Consider the following 16,704-nt stretch of genomic DNA (forward strand, 5'->3'; position numbering starts at 1 on the left):
AAAAAATTTTTAGTTCTTGCATTACTTAGACAAAAATGCATTCATTTCAACAAGCATAATACAGGAATAATTCTTCTTTCCCATAGGAAAAAGTCAAAGTTAACACTCATGCACAGCTTACAGAGATTTCAAATCAGGCCATATACTTAACTGATTTTATGTCCATCCTCCCTGAGGAACCAGATTCTAACAGACAGGCAATACCAGGTTGCTATTACTTGCACTCTTCACTCAGTAAGACCCAAGCTGACAAACAGGGATGCCAAAAATCAGAACTGGGTTCAGTGATATACCATATGGAGTTGTCTGCACAGCATCTGTTTGGCTCTAACAGGTGCTGTTAGAGCCTCTCTATGTCAAAGGGAATTTGATCCCTATGATCTTCTGTATTGAGATTTCAGGAAGTGGGGTACAGAAGCAGTGGGAAGAAGGGGTGGGGGAAGGAAAAAAAGAAATAGAAGAGAAAGTATGAAACTGCAGGCAGGGAGCTGGGGGGAAGGGAGAAATCAAATTCCTAGCTCACAAGAGGAAGCACAGAATCCCTGAAATGCCCCTGAAAATGCTACCTTTAGTTATTTATGTTCTGTGCAAGAATTCAAGTTTTCCTTCAAATGTTACCTTGCATTTGAACATTGGATGGAGTACTGATAGTTTTACCAGTTCCTGCTGCTCCTAAAAGTTTCATATCAGGAACAGACAGCTTCGGTGGAGGAAGGCTTGGGCAAGATTCTGTTTCGAGGAATTTCACAAACAATTCTGAAAAAGACTACAAGAGGCTACCAGTTAGTACATTTTACTGAAGCTCTGTTGAAAAGTATGTAAGTTAAAAACACAAACATACATATACCAAGAAGGCATCAACAGCCTCCCAAAAATTTTGTGTGGGTACTTAGTACTAAGTATGTGGTACTAAGTAGTCCTTACTGATGATAATGAAATTTATTTACAAAATACGCAGGGTTTTGTGATCTCAGGAAGTAGTATTTTTGTGAAACTGATAAAATTCTAAATATAACACACATACTTCCACCATAGTTCCATTATGGGTTTAAAGCATCCCATGCTGCTAATGACTGATATCATGGTGTTTATTTCCTGTGATCACGCTCAAGCAAATCACTCCTCCAGGAACATAAATTTGCAACTTTTCTCTTAAAACCCACTACTTTCTTTATTTGGCAAAAAGTCTTGAATAAAGAAACAACTAAGGCATCAGCAGCATCACAAAAAAAAGTTTTGGCTTAATAAAGCATTTATTTTCCTCTTTTACATCTGTAGTTAATCAGACCACAATCTTCTGGTGGCTTAAATGCCTGTATTATTTTAGTGGTCAAAAATCAATCCCTACCCTTTTTATGATATTTTACAGGACTCAATTCTCAACATATTCTTCTAGCTCAGCAAGAAAAATACCTAAGGTTCATCCAAAAAGCCCAGTCCCTCAGTATTCTATCCCTGAGTGCATTATTTACTGGCCTGCAAAACAGAAAGTTCAATAGACAAACTGCTCCCACAGATCACACTATGAGAACTGTTGCTTTACAGTGTTTGAAAGCTTAAAATATCAACTTTATAACCTGCATGTAAGAGGGACTAGCTGCAGCAGCTAAGAAAACCTTTCAAATGAAATTTCAAGCACACATGGAAACACAGTCATCAAAATATAATGCCATGGCTGTCTATTATAGAATTCCAGACCACCACATATATTTAACCTCCAGCACTGTCAGTTTGCAAGATAAAGTACATACTGTAAGAAGTCAGTGATCTCAGGAACCAGTGGAACAGTAACTGGGTATCTGTATTAGCCCAACACTTAATATTGTACAGTTGTCATCAATGCCTATTTATTTACTTAGTGAGGAAAAAAAACCCCAACAAACAACACCCCAAACCAAAAAACCCCAAACCCTTACACCAAAATCAATTGTACAAAGCAAATAATGCAAGATACAGTAGCATCAGTAACTCAATATACTGATGAACCAAAAATCAGCATTAATATGCAACTGCCCCATTTTTTCCACTCAAGCATACACAATTAATTCTTACACTATTAAAAATGTTCTGATGAGTTGGCCTCAAAGGTGTACTAGGGACGCTCTTTGACCCAGCTCCTCCACCAAGCCAGCCAGTGACCCATCTTGTAACTCCTCTTTGGTCTTCAGATAATAACTAGAGAGTATTAAAAAAAAAATAATTAATAATTTGGAAACCAAAAATAAGGCAGCAGGTAAAGGAAACTGCAACACTGTGCTCATTATATTTATTCACCATGACTGTGTGGGAATCCTACAGATAAATAATTACTGTTAAAACTTTCTTCTCTGCCTCCCGAAGACTGGCAATCTAAAACCATGGCTTTTTATTTAAAAATATAAGCCCCACATTTTTCACAATACCTAGTGTTACATACAAAACTAGCTTACTTTTCTGTTAACAGACATATTCCAGCTATTATACACAATAGCCCAAAGTTAAATCCCTTTCTTTCCATGTTAGCATTCCTCAGCAAAATCAGATCCATTCTACTAAAATAATGTTATCAGAAGAGTCCATTAAAATCAGCGTGTCCCACATAAAACCCCCCACACTTTCCCCACAAGATGTGCAGGCGCATTTAGTTTAGCAGCAAGTCATTCTATTTTCAGATAAAGATGCTGCACATAAAAAAGGAAGTCTACTTTTCTGCAAAGCATTACCTGATCAAGTTCTTCCCTTTTTATTCCCAAGATACTGCCCATTAACCTTAGCACTTCAGGACGCTTATTTTTTGGAGTATGAAAATGCCCAACAAAGAGATTTCTCATCAGGAGCCTGCAGAACAACAGAAGCTTGTTACACAGTCTGCTCTTACATAACACTTGATACTGTCATACTGATGCATTTATTCCTCATACTCTTGCCTTACAATAATCCAAATAAATCTAATACAAGGAACTAAAAGGGTAACTCACTCACTTCCCTCCCCTACAAGTTACAATATTTCTTATATAGTAGATGTCAATTTGGACAGTACTAGAAATACTGTATGCAAAAAGATGAAACTACATTGTACATGCACTAATCTTGATGCAAGTACTACAATCAGGGAAAGAGTTTATTCTAAGATATGGATTCAGGAGACCATTTAAAAAGATACTTATGTGTATTCCCAGATGAAGATGTAAATGAAGAGGGCAGGGAAACCAACTTGCCTATCCCCCATTTCAGTTCTAATTGGTAAAGAGAAGGGGAAAAAAAAATTACTAAAGAAGAGAGATTTACACAACATCCAGGTATTGCTAGCTACATGAAAGGGCTGGCTGTTCACACCTTAAACATTATAACAGATGTTTATCAAGAACTTTAATCTCCATTTGCAGAGCTCATGCTATTGAAGAGCACTTTGACTTAAGGAGCACCTCAGTAATCAAAATTTACACTGCTATTTTACTAATCAAAATTACTATTTACAACCACCAAGCAATTTGCAGTAAGATGACTGCAGCAACTCAGACAGAGACCCCGTCCCAAACCGTGGCTGTTCAGGTCTCTGGATGCAGGGAGTGCCAGAGCCTGCTGCTGCCGGGGGAGGGAGGACAGCATTCCACCTGCGTGAGGTGTGAGCAGGTAGAAGATCTGCTTAGCCTGGTGGCAAACCTTGAGGAGGTTGAGACGCTGAGGACCATCAGGGAGTGTGAAAGGGAGATCGACTGGTGGAGTAACTCCCTGGCGTGACAGTCGGAACGGTTCCAGGGAGATACCCCCCAAAAGGGGAAGGACCCCCTGCCTTCTCACACAGAGGGGGATGGCCTGAGACACCCCCTGCCCTGCAGCTGTTGCGCAGAGGTAGGGGACCAAAAAGACGACGAGGGCTGGAAGCGAGTTCCAGTTCGGCGTCGTGGGAAACCCTCCCCCCTTCCTGCCCTGCTTCCTCAGGTGTCCCTCCGTAATAGGTTCGAGGCCCTGGATCTTGAAGGAGAGGTAGGTGAGAATGTGGTGCAAGGCCAGCCTACAAGGCCACATAGGAAAAGGGGGTCGACTTTGCACCTCAAGACTGCCTCTGATAAGAAAGAAAGAAGCGTCATTGTAGTAGGCAATTCCCTTCTGAGAGGAACAGAGGGCCCGATATGCAGAGTTGGCCCTCATCACAGGGAAGCGTGTAGTCTGCCTGGAGCCTGGATCAGGGATATCACCAGGGCGCTCCCCAACCTGGTGCACCCGACAGACTACTACCCGCTGCTGATCTTCCAGACAGGTGGGGGGGAAGCTGCTTCCCGCAGTCTGAGGGGGATGAAGAAAGACTACAGGGCCTTGGGGCGGATGGTGAAAGAGTCTGGGGCTCAAGTGATCTTCTCCTCACTCCTTCCATCTTCCACTGATGATGTGGGAAGGAATGGGAAGATTCAGTTCATAAACAATTGGCTTCAAGACTGGTGCTGCAGGCAGGGCTTTGGATTCTTTGATAACAGCTGGTTTTACAGGGCACCAGTCTGGACAATGACAAGTGGGAAAGGTTTATCTCACAGAGGGAAAAGGATGCTGGGGCACGAATTAGCAGGGCTCATTTGGAGAGCTTTAAACTAGATTCGAAGGGGGATGGGGTTGTAGCTGGGCTTGCCCCAGTGGGGCAGCGCTCCAGAATTGATGAAGACTGGGAGGCCTCCTATAATCCTAGGGTGAAATCGGTGTGCTCAGCTCGCTCCCTGGAATGTCTGTACACCAATGTGCGCAGCATGGGAAATAAGCAGGAGGAGTTGGAAACCTGTGTTAGGTCAGGAGACTATGATCTGGTGGCAATTACAGAGACGTGGTGGGACAGCTCACATGACTGGAATATAGTCATGGGGGGCTATGTCCTTTTCAGGAAAGACAAGCCAGCCAGGCGGGGTGGTGGGGTTGCTCTTTATGTGTGGGAGCAACTACAATGCACTGAGTTCTGTCCAGGGACAGATGAGGAGCGAGTTGAGAGTCTGTGGGTGAGAATTAAGGGGCAGGCTGGCAGGGGCGATACTGTTGTGGGTGTCTGTTACAGACCACCAGATCAGGATGTGGAAGTTGACGAGGCCTTCTACAGGCAGCTGAGAGCGGCCTCACAGTCACAGGCCGTGGTGGTCGTGGGGGATTTTAACTTCCCTGATGTTTGCTGGAAGGACCACTCGGCAACCCAGCCACAGTCCAGGAGGTTCCTCCAGTGTATGGATGATAACTTCCTCCTGCAAATGGTGGATGAGCCAACCAGGAGAGGAGCGCTGCTGGATCTCATCCTCACTAACAAGGAGGGTCTGGTCGAAGCAGTAAGGGTTGAGGGCTGCCTTGGTTGCAGCGAGCATGAGATGGTGGAGTTCAGGATCTTGTGTGGTAGGACCAGTAGAATAGCAAGTAGAATTGCAACCCTGGACTTTAGCAGGGCAAACTTTGGCCTTTTCAAGCAATAGCTAGGGGAAATCGCATGGGCAAGGCTGTTTGAAGGTAAAGGGGCCTAAGATAGTTGGTTGGCATTCAAGGATTGCTTTTTCTGAGCTCAAGATCGGAGCATCCCAACACATAGGAAGTCAAGGAAGAGGGCCAGGAGACCTGCGTGGCTAAATAGGGAATTGCTGGGTATGCTCAAGTGGAAGAGGAGAGTTTACAGGTCATGGAAGGAGGGGCTGGCCACTTGGGAGGAATATAAGGCTGCTGCTAGAGGATGTAGGAAGGCAGCTAGGATGACTAAGGCCTCCTTAGAATTAAACCTGGCGAGAAGGGTCAAGGACAGCAAAAAGAGCTTTTTCAAATACATGGCAGATAAAACTAACACCAGAGGCAATGTAGGCCCACTGATGAACGGGATGGGTGCCCTGGTGACAGAAGATACAGAGATGGCAGAGTTACTGAATGCCTTCTTTGTCTCTGTCTACTCTGCTGCGGGCAGTCCTGAAGAGCCCTGTACCCCTGAGACCTTAGATGAAGTCAGGTCAACGGAGCGGTTTGCCTTAGTCGATGGGGAATGGGTTAGAGACCAGTTGAGCAATCTGGACATCCATAAATCCATGGGTCCAGATGGGATGCACCCGCGGGTGCTGAGGGAACTGGCGGAAGTCATTGCTAGACCACTCTCCATCATCTTTACCAAGTCTTGGGAAACGGGAGAGGTGCCTGAGGACTGGAGGAAAGCAAATGTCACTCCAGTCTTCAAAAAGGGCAAGAAGGAGGAGGACCCGGGTAACTATAGACCGGTCAGCCTCACCTCCATCCCTGGGAAAGTGATGGAACACCTTATCCTTGGTGCCATCTTAAGGCATATCAAGGATAAGAGGGTTATGAGGGGCAGTCAACATGGCTTCACCAAGGGGAAATCCTGCTTGACCAATCTCTTAGCCTTTTATGAGGAAATAACACGGTGGACGGATGATGGCAGAGCGGTGGATGTGGTCTACCTTGACTTCAGCAAAGCATTTGACACAGTCTCCCACAGCATCCTCACAGCTAAATTGAGGAAGTGTGGTCTGGATGATCAGGTAGTGAGGTGGACTGGCTGAAGGAGAGAAGCCAGAGAGTTGTAGTCTATGGGGCGGAGTCTAGTTGGAGGCCTGTAACTAGTGGAGTGCCTCAAGGGTCAGTACTGGGACCAGTATTATTTAATATATTCATCAACGATTCAGATGAGGGGATTGAGTGTACTATCAGCAAGTTTGCTGATGACACTAAGCTGGGAGGAGTGGCTGACATGCCAGAAGGCTGTGCTGCCATCCAGCCAGACCTGGACAGGCTGGAGAGTTGGGCAGGGAATAACTTGATGAAATATAACAAGGGAAAGTGTAGAGTCCTGCATCTGGGCAGGAACAAGCCCAGGTTCCAGTATAGGTTGGGAAAAGACCTGTTAGAGAGCAGTGTAGGGGAGAGGGACCTGGGGGTCCTAGTGGACGACAGGATGACCATGAACCAACACTGTGCCCTTGTGGCCAAGAAGGCCAATGGCATCCCGGGGTGTATTAGAAGGGGGGTGGTTAGTAGGTCGAGAGAGGTCCTCCTTCCCCTCTACTCTGCCCTGGTGAGACCCCATCTGGAATATTGTGTTCAGTTCTGGGCCCCTCAGTTCAAGAAGGACAGGGACCTGCTGGAGAGAGTCCAGCGCAGGGCAACGAAGATGATTAAGGGAGTGGAGCATCTCCCTTATGAGGAAAGACTGAGGGAGCTGGGTCTCTATAGTTTGGAGAAGAGGAGACTGAGGGGTGACCTTATAAGTGTCTATAAATATATAAAGGGGGAGTGTCACGAGGATGGAGCCAGGCTCTACTCAGTGGCAAACAATGATAGGACAAGGGGTAATGGGTACAAACTGGAACACAAGAGGTTCCACTTAAACTTGAGAAGAAACTTCTTCTCAGTGAGGGTGACGGAACACTGGAACAGGCTGCCCAGGGAGGTTGTGGAGTCTCCTTCCCTGGAGACATTCAAAACCCGCCTGGACACATTCCTGTGTAACATTATCTAGGTGTTCCTGCTCCGGCAGGGGGATTGGACTAGATGATCTTTTGAGGTCCCTTCCAATCTCTAGCATACTGTGATACTGTGTAATTGAAAAATGTCAAAATAATCAAAGTATAATTACAAGGTCACACACAGAAGCACAGTATTGCACTGTTCTTGCATCTGTGCTAGTAATATATCTGTACGTTGTCAGAAATGAAAACCAAAAATGTATACCAAATCTTTAATTAAAGACTTACTTGTCCACTTTTCCTTCTGTGCTGTTCATAAGATTCATTAGTTTATTTTGGACATCTTCTAACATTTCTCTTCTGATCTCACCTATAAAATGGCACACCAAATACACAAAAATTTAAACTTTGTTGCAAAACTTACTAATAATGGCGGTGCTTTAAAAAAAAAACAAACAAAAACCAAACCAACAAAATTAGCTCATTTTTCTAAACAAATGTCAACTTAAGTGATCATTATTTGAAATCATAAGCTAAAATTTTCAAAACAATACTCAATGTTCAAGCACAGGAATACACAGAAAATAGATCAACTGCAGAAGGTGTGATGAACTGCTCTATTCCACCGAGATAACACAGAACTAGAAAGAAACTCTTGATCAAGGTCTATAGTGCTGTGCTGGCAATCTTTCTCATCATCTGACCAAACTGCATGTTGGCATCAGGTATTTTGACCTCAGTACTTAACCTCAAATATTTCCTAAATCTGCATGCTCCACTATCAAGTTGCTAGAGCCCTGAAGTACTAAGGAGTTCTCCAGTCTCCCAGGAGAATTACCAGCTAGCAAGGCAACATCAGTTACTTGTGGTTCTGTTCTGTTAGGACCTTTCCTGCTCCTGACAACTGATGTAAGCTTTTGAAACAGCATGCTGGGACACACTAATGCATCCTAGAACCAGTGCTGTGCTTCACGATTCAGTATGCTGGCAAGAAAGGCTTTCCATTCTTGCCAGATTTCCTGTACATCTGGGAATACAAGCATTCAGTTAAAAATGGCACAGCTACCATGAACCAAAAAAAAACTGAGAGGAAAATAGCAAATACTTCCAGTGAAGCATCACGGCCTGCAAATTAAATGAAAAGGCCAGTATTAAGTTAATTAACATGAGGTTGTGTAGCAGTGTGCTGGGAGCCACTGCATGAATTTTCTGCCCTTTTTTTTTTTTTGTCAGGCTGACCTCAAGTTCTGATACCATTCTGTAGTGGCTGCACTGAAATCAGTTCATCTAGGATAACAAAATACTGATCATGACACTCTTGGCTCACACAAAGGACTATTCTTCCTCACAACAAACTTGAAAAAGGAACTATTAGAAGAGTTTAGATCCTGCATTCACTAGCGTTATAACTTTTCAGCTTTCTGAAATTCCTGAATTTCAACAATGATTTGTCTACTATCTACATATTTGAGCCTCACAACATCATTCCAAAATTCCACAGACACAAGTCACTGGTTAGGTCAAATACAGAATAGACTTAACTACCCCAGTCACTCTGTGTCAACAACTCAGGTTTCCTCTGACCTTCCACAAAACTCAAAAATAAAGCCCAAAATAGACAAATAAATAAAAAACTCCCTCCTGAAAGCTTTACTTGCTGTAAGTATTTTACAACATTCTGACTGTAAGGAAACAAGGCACAAAAATTTCTCTTTATGAAAAAATCAGATATACTAGAAACTGGATAAAGCATCTGATGTTCAGGTCTACGCAAGTTTGTACAACCAGAGTAGAAGTGCTAGAAAAACTTATTTCATTTAAATCCCTAAACACAGGATTCCAGAACACCGATAATTTAACATTCTCAGACAAGAAAACAAATTATTACAGGATACAAAGTATCCTTAGAAGATAAACTATAAATTACTTAAAGACAGCAAAAATACAATTTTTCATGCTCTTTTTTTTCTAACAGACGTACAAAAGTACATGTATATTATAACATGGACTGTCCATATGAAGACCAACTCTACCCTACAGTTTTATCAACAGAGTACAAAATCTCCCTCTATAAGGTTGAATGCTTACCTTCAAATCTTATGGAAAATGTGCCAATCAAATTTCCCTACCTTTTTAACACTTCTTGAGCTCATGCCAATGAGAACTGCTTCATTTAAAGAACAAAATAAGACCCACAAAAAGATACACTTTTCTTGTATCTATTTGGTAGTTAATTTCCACAAAGCCTCAATATCTTTGTAGGAAAAGGGACTTTCATAAAGTTTTATACCCTTCAAATCATCTGGGATGCATGAAAAACATTCCACTTTAGCTTCCACATGACTTTCAATTTTAATAAATTGTGGCATGTGGCATGCCACAACTACGCTGATGCAACATGGTTCTCAACTTAACACCAGTTACTCCATTAGAACCTGCATAGAGTTTTCATGTATCTACATGAAAGAGTTGAGCTGTGACATGGTTCCAACCTACTTCAGATACTCCACATCTTTATACAGACATTCTACTTCACAAATACAAGTTTTAGAGAGTACAGAGTAGAACAAACTAACTAGTATCATGCTGGGAAAATTCTTAAGTAACATAAGGATTAAGCTCCTTATTCAAAACAAGTTAAAACCCAAACAAAAATATATGTATTATACAACAATATATATTGTAACAACTACATCCATATACACTGAAATCCATTCCATTAATGTAACTGCCCTTCAGCATTCAACTATCTCAAAACATCAGGGTGAGGCACAGGAGTATTAATCCATGCTTTCAAGGTTTCAAGTTACTTAAAAATTATGCTACTTTGTAAATGTGGTTAAATAGGACCACAAAAACATTTGCAATGTAATTATGGAATGGTTAACAGTTGTAGGAGCGTATAAGGAAGTTTAGTTCCTATTTGGGTCTCCACAGAGTAAAAGTGGCTTAAAAAAATTAAACTACCAATGTCTCAGAAAGACACAAAAAACAAAATCTGAAAATAAGTTTCAAGTAAATCTTAACGCTGTTGCTATTGCTGCTCTACAAAGCAAGACAATCACAAGTTTACTTTCAATTTTTATTCACATGATAAATTTTAGAACAAACTTATCAATAACTTAGATGAAATGTTACTGCTGTCTTCTATTTTCCTATTTTTTTCCTGGCAAAAAAGATTTCATATCAAAGATGACCAATTTTTAAAGACAGCTATACAGCTAATATTCCATCCACAGTGGCTAAGCAACTTCATCATTAAACATATTTTTTAAATGGAATATTTCCTTCTAAAATAGAGTCTTCAGAGTTGAAAAGGACTCAAACACGTACTTCGTGTATGTGAAACGACTGAATAACAAAAAAGACCTGAGCCAAAATTCAGTACGGACTGCTGTAAACCAGACATTTACAACAGCCTCCAATAATCTGTTAACCATTTACGGCAATCCAGAAAACTGCATCTGGTACATCTTATACTTTTCCATTAAAATAACTTCTCCTGCCAAAAAAATCCATAAAGAAATCCTTCAAAAGATTTGGCCAACAAAACTGTGTCTGGGAATGTGTTTGGACAATTTTCAATAAGCTATTATATGTTTTCTTGTGTAAATAGAGAAAATGGAGTGGCCTTTTTTTTCCTCAATAAAAATTATGATTTATTCTACAACAACATTAAAGTGCTGTTTCCTTTATGCAACCATCCTGTCAATTTTTTTTTAACAAGTAAATAGCTTGCCAATACAACATAGCTTGATAAAATACTGAGATTCCATTTCCCCTTAAAGTTCAAATCCCTCCTGCTTTCATATGCAAAGGTTTGCAATCAAAATTAACCAGTAATAAAGAGCTTCCCAACTGAGAGTGCTAGATTTGCCTATGCCAAAGTTAATTTCCATCCAGTGTTTAAAAATTTTTGCTGTGAATGTCTGTGGCAAGGCAAAAAGATACAGATACATAAATTTAAAACCAAATGTGTTTAGCTGTACATTCATGCAGCAGCTTGAAATTTAATTTAGCTTGTAAAATTAATATGTGAACTCAGAAAGCATTCCTATTTGGATGCCAAATTGTACTTAGACACAACTAATTTTGAGTACTTATTCATTCAACTATATAGTAGAGAAGTCAAAACTTTTTAATAGTTTGTGCTCCAACTGTGAAGACTTTCAAATGACTTTACACACCAACTATATGATCATAAGCAAGTATGCTCAAAAAATATTATTTATCTCAAGAGTAAGATAAATCATAATTTAAAAATAAAAAGCAATTATTAGTTCTGTATGTTCAGGGCAAGAGTTACCACTGCATCCAGCAGATATGTTCCAGGTCTTGCCCCAGCAAACCTGAATTAAAGTCATCCACTCAAAATTCCCCAGACATGGGGGAAAAAAACCCAGAAAGTAAAAATCTGTTAAGTAACCATAGAGAATAAGCAAATCTTTGCTGCTCAAACTCCTTTTTTAGAGATGCTTCAGGGACCAACCACAGGTTTTCCTCTGGTTTTAGATTTATCCCATGTGCTCAGTGAAAGCCTGACCATAGCAGAGGATGCTGCAGTAATAGCAAAATATGGTGACCCACACAATAAAGAGTGAAAGACAAAGTAAAGCTCATTCGGGAAAACAGAGAAGGAAAAGATACATGAAGACAATAACAAAAAAAGAAAAAAGCCTAATATTCCCCTCAGCAGTCAGTACTGTTAATAAGTTCACCTATAGCAAAACTGTCATGGAACTAGATAAAGAGAAGTTAACTTTCCCTCTTGGTTTAATGGAACACTGCAGACAAAATTACATGTCAGGGCTAAGATGTAAGTACAGAAATCCAGAAGAACTATTATTAGTTCTGAATCCTACTTTAGCTAATGCTATGACACTTTTCTCATGAAAACTAAAATTAATGCAGTAGTGGGAAAAAAAAAGTTGACTGTATGTTACTCATATAACTATTTTGTCACCTCAAAGTGAGTGTCTCAGTTTATAAATCTTACTGATGTTTGATATTTAAATACCCTGTATAGAAGCTACCCTCATTTTTTTCCATTTGATTACACTAAATAGTGGAAGGCTATAAAAGAGAAATACACTGAAGTGGCACTGTTTTTTAGTAAAAGATTTGTCTTTTTAGGCTTTCCTATAATTTTAATGCTCAACATGAAAAAACCCAAACACAAAAACATACCCCAAAATATTCACAGAATCACAAAATCAAATAAATTTATGTTGGAAGGGACTTCTAGATCCTCTAGTCTGAAACCCTCTGCTCAAGAAGGATCATCTACAGGAGCCCGTCTTGGATCACGGCCAGTTGGGTTTTGAGTATCTTTCGGGATAGACGCTCCATGTGTTAGACCAACATTTGACCCCCCTCACTATAAATGCTCTTCTTCTGGCAAACCCAAAGTAATGACATTCACCAAATATTAGAGTACTTAATCTGGGAGCAATGCAGAAGGTATCTTTCAAAATATCAGAAATCAGGAAGTTTATTTTAAAAGAGAGCTAAAAATACAATCCAGAGATATGTCCAAGATCTTCCACATAATCTCTTCAGTCTCACATCTGTGCAAGAACTGCTCCCTCTACATCTCTTGCTAACAGCACACCCTTTCTCTACCTGACTGTATTCCCCTATGTCAAATAGCGTAGTTAGTTACTTGGGAAAGCCTGACAACATTTGGTATTATACACACATATTAAAATGAAATTTTTTTTAACTGCTATATTAAGGGCCTTGGTACTTGGGGGGGAGGAGAGGAACAAAAAAACCCACAACCATAGAGGACTTTTGTTTGAGAAAGGTCCCTAACAGAAGGTAAGCATACTTCTTCAACTTTGCTTTATAAACAGTGAAAACCTCTAAAGATGGCACAGAATTACTCTTTTTCTCATAGGAGATGAATTTCGGTAAGTTTCTAGGAATACTATATTGTCTCCTGAGCTGATTGGAATGTAAAAGAAGTAGTTACCTTCTTTCTTAAGTTCTTCAATCTCCTCCTCTTTGATGTCAAGCTGCTCAGTAAGCCTTGATGCTGCATCCAATGCAGCATTTGCCTCTCCTAAACTTTCCTGAATAGAGGGCAGGAAAGAGACAGAAAGAGAAGCAAGGGAGTTCATTACCACAATTAAGCTAATACAACATAGAATCATAGAATAGTTAGGGTTGGAAAGGACCTTAAGATCATCAAGTTCCAACCCCCCTGCCATGGGCAGGGACACCTCACACTAAACCATATCACCCAAGGCCTCGTCCAACCTGGTCTTGAACACTGCCATGGATGCAGCATTCACAACCTCCCTGGGCAACCCATTCCAGTGCCTCACCACCCTAACAGGAAAGAATTTCCTCCTTACATCCAATCTAAACTTCCCCTGTTTAAGTTTTAATCTGTTACCCCTTGTCCTGTCACTACAGTCCCTAATGAAGAGTCCCTCCCCAGCATTCCTATAGGCCCCCTTCAGATACTGGAAGGCTGCTATGAGGTCTCCACGCAGCCTTCTCTTCTCCAGGCTGAACAGCCCCAACTTTCTCAGGCTAAAACATAAATCAAACATAACAGATGCAGAGACTTACATCATTTGTTCTTTACAATAACTGGGTTGTAAACATCCCCAGAAAACTGATGGTCAGCAGAGGAATGCTACTTAACTAACCTTTTAGTACCCCCCCTCTCTTCCAAGGAAGAGAGAATAATTACATAACTTAAGGCATTCTTAGACAGTTACACTCAACACAGCAGTCAAAACCAAAAAATTCATTCAAGAATTAGCATTCAGTTTCATACAGTTCAATTTCATTATTCAGCTCACCTGTAGAGACACAACTTTTTCTTCTAAGTTTTCTGCTTTTTTCCTCCATTCTTCAGCCTGTTTTTTGTGTTTCTCCAGCTCTGCTGAATACATAGCTTTTTCTTCTAAAGGGTTAAAAATACAAAGCCAAACAAGAAAATCTTAATTCACAGCATGTGAGAGATGTGACTTCAAAAACATCAGAATTATCAAATCTGGCCTTCATGAGGTAGAGGTGGAATTCAGATTTCTTAAATGGGACACTGACCATCAGTTTTCACAGGGCCGGAACTGTTTCCTTACAATTTTTTTAACAGACATCAGATTCTGAAATTCAAGCTATCAAAAAGGAAACCAGGTAACTGATATTTAAAAAGCACCACAGTATGGTAACTATGCCAGTTGAAAAATACTTGCTGCAATCTTTGCTATTTCTTGACAAAACTTACCCTGTTGGAATTGCTCTAGTACCATCTGCAGGTTGGCTAGTGACAATGCATACTGCTTCACTTGGTCTTGTGAGATGGTGAGCTGTAGCATAGTTTCATCTCTCTGCTTGGAAACCAGGTTTAATTGCTCTTGCAAAGATTCAACTTGCAGACTAGCTTGATGACTTCATGAAAATAAAATACATTATTTATTAAGACAACAGAAGTAATCACAGAGAAAATTAAATCCCAGCAAAAATACCCTACCTTTTTCAGCTCAATTTATAAAAATGAAGGCAATTTTTGTTCGCCAGTCCCTCTTTGAAAAAAAAAAATAAAATGAAAAAACAACCCCAAAATCAAACCAACCAAATAAAAAATCCCACCAACAAAAGATTTTAAATAAGTCTGATCATAATTTTTTTTACAATAAAACTCCCCTATTATTGTTTGAAGTACATTAGAAAAAGAAAAACCTACTCTGTTATTCATTATTGTAACATTATCTTATCTTAACCAAAAAAAAAACCCTCCATATCTTGCCGATTATCTGCTTCAATTTCTAGATGAATCAACAGGTCTTTCTACCAATTCTTACTTTTAAAGCCAGTCTTCAAGAACCCAGTGTATCTTGCTCCATGCTGACGACTGAATGATCCATTTCACTTCCTCTTAAGCAAAGATATTATGAACCTGACTTACTCCTATGCCAGTCTTTTGAAATAGTACCTATCAGGTGGCACATAGGCTATTTTTCTTAAAGGTTATTTGACAAGTTTGATGAAGAATTAAGAAACATTCTGATGAACAGTTTTTACACAGCCTTCTCCCAGCTCTTCCATTTCTCCACAGTTTTTCACAATAAATTCTGCTCAACTCAGAATCTCTTTACTGAGAATGTTAAGAGTGGAATCCATCTTTAGCACATGAAGACCTTAGCTACACACATACTTTTTTTTTTTTTCTTTTTGATTAAAAAACCTGTTCATTTTGACAAGATCAAAAAAGCATTCTGGTGCCTGAAGTAACCAACATTCCTTTAAATAAAACAGTATTAAAACAGCCAAGATAAGCATTTGTTAATTTTAATACTTGGATTTTCATTGTTCTGGCTGAAAATTCTGGTGTTTTACTTATCTGCCATAATCACAATTGGCTCTAGCCTTCTAGGTTTTACCTGTGAGAACTTCAATGCATCTTACATTACGCAGGCTAAAAAGAAAAAAATCTTACAGCAGTATATACTTTCCATGGTATCAGGTATAAAATATGTGTACTTGTCTCAAAAGCAATTCACAAACCATGACAGTCACATCTGCGCACTGAAGCACATAAAATAAAACTAGTTCAAACTGAATGAAGCCTTGACTTTAAAAAGAAAGTTAAGTCCATCTTCTTTAACAGACAACTAGATTGATGGGTTGAGGAATTTTTGCTGTTTCTAGTTCTAAGCACAGTCATACATGTGAGATTTCAATAGTTGCTACTAAAATGACAAGTACTTCCTTAAATTCCAAACAGCAGTCAAGTAGATTTCATATCACCTTTCTGATTTAGAGTAATGAAAGTTCTTATCTGTTTTCTCAAGTACTTAGCATGCTAGAGAATGGTAATTCTGTAAAATACAGCCATCAAGTACCAGTCTAGCTAACTGTGGTATCCCCAGCTAATGCTACTGCTGTACAAATTAAAAGACTACCTGGCATTCTCCACCGCAGTAGATGAGGACACAAGTTTTTCTTCCAAAGTCAAAACTTTCTTTCTTAGCTTGACCTCTCTGTCTTCCGCAGCTAAAGCTTCTCGCGTGTAGGAGTCTTCCATCTCTAGAAGGTGATTGCGTAACCTCTCCAGCTCCTGCTTTAGGCGCTGCTCTTTCTCACGCAAATGCTGTAACTGTGTACAACATACCTTAAGTTGCTCGTACTACTGCCTTTCATAACAGTTATTTAAGCAAACTTAAAACATGCTCATGGAAGCACACTGCACATGTATAGATTTTAAAGTATTTTTACAAGTGATTTTTATCAAAAATAATACAGAAAATATTTTTCTTTTATTTCTTGCAACTGTAAATTA

At 40.0% G+C, this 16,704-nt stretch overlaps 1 protein-coding gene across 1 annotated transcript in view; it reads right to left on the reverse strand.

Moving 5' to 3' along the window:
* The window catches only part of TRIP11 (thyroid hormone receptor interactor 11), a 37,184-nt gene that overhangs the window by 1,492 nt on the left and 18,988 nt on the right, over window positions 1–16,704 (reverse strand). The window contains 8 exon segments of the mRNA XM_061463844.1: window positions 619–766; window positions 2,053–2,175; window positions 2,703–2,817; window positions 7,695–7,776; window positions 13,381–13,480; window positions 14,222–14,325; window positions 14,650–14,813; window positions 16,328–16,521. Coding sequence (XP_061319828.1) covers window positions 619–766; window positions 2,053–2,175; window positions 2,703–2,817; window positions 7,695–7,776; window positions 13,381–13,480; window positions 14,222–14,325; window positions 14,650–14,813; window positions 16,328–16,521 — 1,030 coding nt within the window.

This window comes from Pezoporus flaviventris, unplaced genomic scaffold, assembly GCF_033815535.1.
Source record: "Pezoporus flaviventris isolate CSIRO_AGI_PZ_B2104156 unplaced genomic scaffold, CSIRO_AGI_Pfla_v1 ptg000036l, whole genome shotgun sequence".
NCBI lineage: Eukaryota > Metazoa > Chordata > Aves > Psittaciformes > Psittacidae > Pezoporus > Pezoporus flaviventris.